General features: G+C 39.5%; 1 protein-coding gene across 1 annotated transcript; it reads right to left on the bottom strand.

The window, feature by feature from the left end:
• Nucleotides 1-624: 624 nt before the first annotated feature.
• Nucleotides 625-5,664, bottom strand: LOC119765182. Its single transcript, XM_038248541.1, has 3 exons — nt 5,488-5,664; nt 1,009-1,134; nt 625-953 (listed from the first exon to the last, which is right to left on the bottom strand). Exons 1-3 carry the CDS (start codon nt 5,645-5,647, stop codon nt 643-645), a joined length of 597 nt encoding a protein of 198 aa, XP_038104469.1. The 5' UTR covers nt 5,648-5,664; the 3' UTR covers nt 625-642.
• Between the last annotated feature and the right edge of the window lie 1,672 nt (nt 5,665-7,336).

Here is a 7,336-nt window from a genome sequence, read left to right as displayed (position 1 = left end):
GACTCTGCTCTGGACGCAAAGGATGGGAAAAAAGGGTTTAAATTAAGCGACGAGCTGGGCTCGAGTTTTTCCTCGTTTTCTAGGGTGATTTACAGCGCTGCGAAGAAGTGGTCACTGTTGAGTTTGGGAGGGTGATTTTGAAAATTCAAATTTTGAGCAACCCTGCCAGCTATCTTCCCTAATCCACGACAAGATTCTTCCCCGGGTTCTGCTGGTCGTCTGTGGAAAATTTACGCCATTTCCATCAAGGGAACGAGGACCAAGTCTTTCAAAAAAAGGATTTGCTGGAGAGAAAAAAACTCCACCCAACTGCATGGTTTGCAAGCTCATACTCCGGACAAGGAGGATTTTCTTGCTCAAACCCGGAAACAGTGCAGAGCAGCCTTGGAAACGGAGCAAACCACAAAATTGTTGAACCAAGTCTCATGAGCGTTTTATTTTATTCGTTCCTCGAGCGCTCCAGTGAGTCTGAGCCAAGCCATGGAAGAGTGAACGATGCAGAATTTATGGTTCTTTGCCTGTTTTTTGGGGTCTAGCTTACTCCACTGGGGTATGTTTTTTGAAATTATGTTTTATTTTCTTAATTTTATTTTAAATTTTAACCTTTAAATCTTGAAATCTAAAAAAAATCTTACTCACTAGTCAGCAACCCGTCTTTTGTAGCAAAGGACAGTCGTAGAAAAACACCACTGGAACGTCCCACTTGCAGAATCCGATAAACTTGAAGGAAAACGACGGATCGTTAAACAGCAAAAATGGCACATTTTCGTCATCTCTGGTGACGGTGACGAGTCCGTTCGGGGGAATCGCGACCGTCAACATGACCGGTTTGTAAATGTTCATCACATTTGGCACGTGAAACTCGCCCAGATTAGTCCACGTTGCACCAGTGCTCAGAAGTGACCGTGGATACTTGCGGATGTCCGTGCGTGTGTTGTCGTAGTACGCCAAGGCTACAAATTAGAAATGGTTAAAAAAAACCAAAAATCAACTTCTCAAACCAATCACCAATCTCCGTCATCGAGGCCGTGTATCCCGTTGGAACCGACGTGAACCGAATGGCGGCGTGTTTGTCACCCAGAACACCAATTCGCAGCCTGGTCACTCCTTTGGCATCGGTCTGGATGTTTTTAACCTTCGGGAAGTCGCGCAAAAAAAAACTACAAGAGCAGTCGCGTGGTGTACTTTGTGCACCTGTCAGAAATTTTAAAATAAATCGAATATAATTCCAAATAGGAAGAAACAATGTTCTACAAAGTTGTTAATTTCACCAACAAGAATGTCATCAGATATCTAATCACCATCTGGAATACACCGGGGGGCCTCGGGGATGTTCCGAAGAGGGGACATTTCCGGAAATCCGGTCCACAAGCCATGATGGGTGTCAAACTTAATAATTTTCAACGGCAAACCTTAATATGAACATTTCAAGTGTCACAGATGATCTTGCAACCATCCGGATTAACCCGGTGGCCCCGAGGATGTTCCGAAGAGAGGACATTTCCAAAATTCCGGTCCACAAGGCATGATGGGTGTCAAACTTCATAATTTTCAACGGCAAATCTCAATATGAATATTTAAAGTGTCACAGATGATCTTGCCACCATCCGGATTAACCCGGTGGCCCCGGGGATGTTCCAAAGAGAGAACATTTCCGAAATTCCGGTCCGCAAGGCATGATGGGTGTCAAACTTTATAATTTTCAACGGCAAATCTCAATATGAACATTTCAAGTGTCACAGATGATCTTGCCACCATCCGCATTAACCCGGTGGCCCCGGGGATGTTCCGAAGAGAGGACATTTCCGGAAATCCGGTCCACAAGCCATGATGGGTGTCAAACTTTATAATTTTCAACGGCAAACCTCAATATGAACATTTCAAGTGTCACAGATGATCTTGCCACCATCCGGATTAACCCGGTGGCCCCGGGGATGTTCCAAAGAGAGAACATTTCCGAAATTCCGGTCCGCAAGCTATGATGGGTGTCAAACTTCATAATTTTCAACGGCAAATCTCAATATGAACATTTCAAGTGTCACAGATGATCTCGCCACCATCCGGATTAACCCGGTGGCCCCGGGGATGTTCCGAAGAGGGACATTTCCGGAAATCCGGTCCACAAGCTATGATGGATGTCAAACTTCATAATTTTCAACGGCAAATCTCAATATGAACATTTCAAGTGTCACAGATGATCTCGCCACCATCCGGATTAACCCGGTGGCCCCGGGGATGTTCCAAAGAGAGGACATTTCCGAAATTCCGGTCGGGAATTTCAAGGCATGATGGGTGTCAAACTTCATAATTTTCAACGGCAAACCTCAATATGAACATTTTATTTTTCCTCTTTAGCATAGGACAGCGAATGACCAAGAAGGTTAAATCAGTCAGAAATAACTGAATTAACAACAATCTAATCTAATCTAATCTAATCTTATCCAACCAAACCCTAACGCAGCCAATCTTTCGAAGGGATCCTGGAGAGTGCCTTAGATTAGATTACGCCTAGCTCTCTTCTTGTCATTTATGAACATTTGTAGTACGCTATTGCATTAGAATGCATTGAAACTTCACAAGCGTAAAAGCGGCCAGGCCTACTGCGTAAAGTCGTATTGCAGAGATATGATTCGTTGAAGTGGGTTGAGTTTGAGCACGGAGTGTTCGAACAACAACACAATTCTGAATCGACAAGGGAAGGAAAAAGCGTGGGGCACACCGCCATGGACACTATTTGCCGTGGTTATTGCGCCCAAAACGCGCTCTTTGTAACAGTATCCAAATTCCAGTCAAAGCTCACCTAGTAGTCATGGCCTAGTGGTTAGCATTTTTGCTTACCAATCCAAAGGACGGGGGAATGAACCCCGCTTCGAGCGACATTGATTTTCGTTCATATTCATCATTTCAAATTTTTGTGTTCTTAATTTTCTCGTTGGGAGCAGATGGGAATCGAACCCAGAACCGTTCGCTTTCAAAGCAAACACCGTAACCAGTCAGCCACGGCCGCTCCTAACAACAACAATAATCTGTATACAATATAAGTAACCTAGTGTTTCTGATTGGCTACCGTCAGTGGGGGTGACTATGGGTCAAAAACGATACACCTCTCGTAATTTCTTAATAACAAAACAATTTGAATTACATCGAAAATCTTTTATCGTAGAATTGTTCTTAGATGGTTTACTAACATTTTCCCAAAATATGGTTTAATTTGATGGACTCTACCTTAAATGGCAATCGTTTGAAAATTGACCCAATCCCACCCCTTTAAGGTGGTGACATTGGGTCAAATCAAACTAAAATGATGCTCAAATACAAAGATATAGTAAAAACAAGTCATCCAACAGTGTTTCTTGTTCGAGGAAATCGTATTGACATGCTAAAATATTGGAAGGAGAGATTTTCAAACATTTGGGTACTTTTTGATCAATTCCGACAAAAAAATTAAAAAGTTGATTTTTCGAGAGGTCATTTTTGGCCAAAAACGTACCTCAACTTTAGATAGCTGCTAAAATGACAGGATTTGTTTTAGGAACGAGATTTTTTCAGAAAAGTCATCTTAAGATGTCCCTTGCACAACCCTTTTAACAGAATTTAGTTTCATTGAGAAGTACCTGAGAATAGTAAAATCCGTAAAAAAATACTTTGATCCAATCTCACCCCCCAGACCCAATGTCACCCCCACTGACGGTATATAATATTTTGCTTCAATATTTATAAGTTTCAAAATTCCCGAGAGTCACCAAATTTCCCGGGAATCGAGATTTCCAAAAATATCCAATTTGCAGGAAAATTTTTCAAGTAATATTACTCAAAAAAGAGGTTATATTCAACCAACAAAATTTTTATCTTTCCAAAATTCAAATTTTTTTTTGCTGTGTACTGATCACGATGTTCATTTTGATTTTGATTTTGATATTTGGAAATTTTACAAAAACGCATATCATCTCTGACACTTTAAATGTTCATATTGAGGTTTGCCGTTGAAAATTATGAAGTTTGACACCCTTCATGGCTTGTGGATCGGATTTCCGGAAATGTCCTCTCTTCGGAACATCCCCGGGGCCACCGGGATAATGCGGATGGTGACAAGATCATCTCTGACACTTGAAATGTTCATATTGAGATTTTCCGTTGAAAATTATGAAGTTTGACACCCATCATAGCTTGTGGACCGGATTTCCGGAAATGTCCCCTCTTCGGAACATCCCCGGGGCCACCGGGTGGGTTAATGCGGATGGTGACAAGATCATCTCTGACACTTGAAATATTCATATTTAGATTTGCCATTGAAAATTATGAAGTTTGACAACCATCATAGCTTGTGGACCGGATTTCCGGAAATGTCCTCTCTTCGGAACATCTCCGGGGCAACCGGGTTAATCCGGATGTTGGCAAGATCATCTCTGACACTTGAAATGTTCATATTTAGATTTTCCGTTGAAAATTATGAAGTTTGACGCCCATCATAGCTTGTGGACCGGATTTCCGGAAATGGGTGGGTTAATCCGGATTGTGACAAGATCATCTCTGACACTGGAAATGTTTATATTGAGATTTGCCGTTGAAAATTATGAAGTTTGACTCCCTTCATGGCTTGTGGACCGAATTTCCGGAAATGTCCCCTCTTCAGAACATCTCCGGGGCCACCGGGTTAATCCAGATGGTGGCAAGATCATCTGTGACACTTTACATGTTCATATTGAGGTTTGCCGTTGGAAATTATGAAGTTTGACACCCATCATGGCTTGTGGACCGGATTTCCGGAAATGTCCTCTCTTCGGAACATCCCGGGGCCACCGGGTTAATGCGGATGGTGACAAGATCATCTGTGACACTTGAAATGTTCATATTTAGATTTGCCGTTGAAAATTATAAAGTTTGACACCCATCATGGCTTGTGGACCGGATTTCCGGAAATGTCCCTCTTCGGAACATCCCCGGGGCCGCCGGGTTAATCCGGATGGTGGCAAGATCATCTCTGACACTTTACTTGTTCATATTGAGGTTTGCCGTTGAAAATTATGAAGTTTGACACCCATCATGCCTAGCGGACCGGAATTTCGGATATGTCCCCTCTTCGGAACATCCCCAAGGGCCACCGGACCGCACTCAGTTCCAATATATGCATTGAGTCGTTATTAGAGGCCCCCTTGAATACAATGCAACAGTTTTGGGGTCATTTGATCCAAATTGAGACTCATAAAAACAATGTGTAACTTCCGGTATTCATTCCACCAAAAAAAATACTTACACGAGCAGTCGCGCTGGTGTACTTTGTGCACCAACCCAAAAACACTATTTTAAAAAATATATTAAAAATAGTTTTTACTATACAATGTCTTAGCTCAACTTGTTTCCGTAAGTAAAAAGGTTTATCTTGAGCATATATCAAGGTTACGGCTTGATTGTTTCATGAAAAATAATTGTTTTTCGAAGTTTCCCAAATCTGGTGCACAAAGTACACTAGCGCGACTTCCCGAAGGTACGTGCTCGTGTTGAAGTAAGGATGGACCGCGTAGTACCCGGAGTGACTGTTGAACTGGTGGCAGCCGCGAAGACTTTCGAATTCGTTGGTTGGCGAAGAATTTCCGGCGTCAAATTGAGCCAAAACAATCAGCGAAAGAACCGCGGTTGGTAGCGACATCTTGCATCAAGGAAATTTCTGCTGGCACTGATTGAACGTCAACTCATGAGCGTCTTTTTATCACTTTATTGAGTACACGTTTGTCTTCTCAAGTGGCTGTGAAAAGTTATATCATGTACCTATGCGCTAATAGATAAGTCTTTTCCGGTGTCTTTTCCGTTTCCTTTTGAAGCCTGACAACCTATTTACAATCACTTATCTTAAAATAGTAAAGTTCTTTAGAATTAATAAGTTGTTCAAAAATCGCTGCTTATGCAGTTATTTGTTTACCTTTGTTAGGAAACGTCAACTTATCGTAGAGTTTGAAACATTCCAACACTTACGTCAAGTGATTGACCAAAGTACATTTTCATTGTAGAAGATCGTTTTCCATGGATTTAAGTTTGTACGCTACGAACAATTTTCTAAGTTTGATGACAACTTTTTTAAAACTGGAAAAGCCTCAAATATAAGACAAAAATTATAACTACAGAGCAATTCTCTACAAAATCGGACTTTTTTTTATTAATTTTAATTTGTGTATTTTTTTAACCTTCAACTACCTCTAGCCGGGCTTCGATCTAAAAAAATGCTAAATATCAATTTTTCGACCAATTTTTGATCTTTAAAAAGCATTGGAAAGAAGAACTCTTATAATTTTAGAAAATTTTAGGGTTGGAAGTTTAACTTGTTTTATGTGACTTTGCCAATGTTTTAGAAAATGTAATTTTTTTAGGGGTCAAATTTGGCTGTTTTTTTACTATCATTTTCTACATTTTCAGTACAAAGAAGTATGTATGGCTCTACGCATTTTTTTACAATTCAAATGATAATGGTGCCATTCTATAGCAGAAAATGTGAAAAACAAGCAAAAAAAATAAAAAAGTCACTGTAAAAATGTGAAAAAAAATGATTTGCAAAATGTAATTATATTAGGTGGGAGAATAAGCCAAATACTACCAAAAACAAACATAAACCAAACTAGATAAATGCAAATTTAAATACTAAAAATAAAACAAGAAAAACATAAAACAAGAGAAGTAAAGTTTTTCGTAGTACAAAAGTTGCTCAAAATGACATCAAAAACACGGGAAAAATAAAAAATTTCGATAAAAAATTTAGGCAGTTAGTTTAGGCAGAGTATCCGGCCGACAATTTTTTGGTGCCTTCGGTATGCCCAAAGGAGCCATTTTGCATCATTAGTTTGTATATTTCAATTTTCCATACAAATTTGGCAGCTGTCCAAAAATGATACATGAATATTCAAAAATCGTACCTTTTGAAGGAATCTTTTGATCGATTTGGTGTCTTCGGCAAAGTTGTAGGTATGGATAAGGACTACAGTGAAAAAATGGTACAAACTTAGGAAACATATTTTTTCTGTTTTTAAACCTTTGCATGGCAATATCTCAGCAACTAAGGGTCGTATCAACAAAGTTCAAAAAGCAAAATATAGAGAATTTTCTCAGCTTTTCAAAAATATTTTTGTCAAAAGTGAGCAAACATGGGCACTAATTTAAAAAAAAAATGAATAACTGCGACTATTTTCAAAAAAGTTACCTAAAAATTGCTTTAAGTTGAAAATTTCACTTAAGTACTTTTTGATTGCAAATTTGATTTTACATCGAAAAATGAAGTTCAAAATTTTTTGCTACCAGTATTTCGATTTTTTTAAGATATCGGTATGGATTCAAAAATTCAAAACTCGGT

Source organism: Culex quinquefasciatus, chromosome 1, assembly GCF_015732765.1.
Source record: "Culex quinquefasciatus strain JHB chromosome 1, VPISU_Cqui_1.0_pri_paternal, whole genome shotgun sequence".
NCBI classification, from domain to species: Eukaryota; Metazoa; Arthropoda; class Insecta; order Diptera; family Culicidae; genus Culex; species Culex quinquefasciatus.
The sequence above is the reverse complement of the archived record's forward strand: the minus strand, read 5'-3'. Positions and strand labels throughout refer to the sequence as shown.

Coding starts and splice junctions, on each gene's coding strand:
- LOC119765182 (XM_038248541.1), bottom strand. CDS start 5,647: ATGTCGCTACCAACCGCGGTTCTTTCGCTGATTGTTTTGGCTCAATTT. Junction 1,135..5,487: donor TTACTTCAACACGAGCACGT/ACCTTCGGGAAG, acceptor ACTTCCCGAAGG/TTAAAAACATCCAGACCGAT. Junction 954..1,008: donor GGCCTCGATGACGGAGATTG/GTGATTGGTTTG, acceptor TCTAATTTGTAG/CCTTGGCGTACTACGACAAC.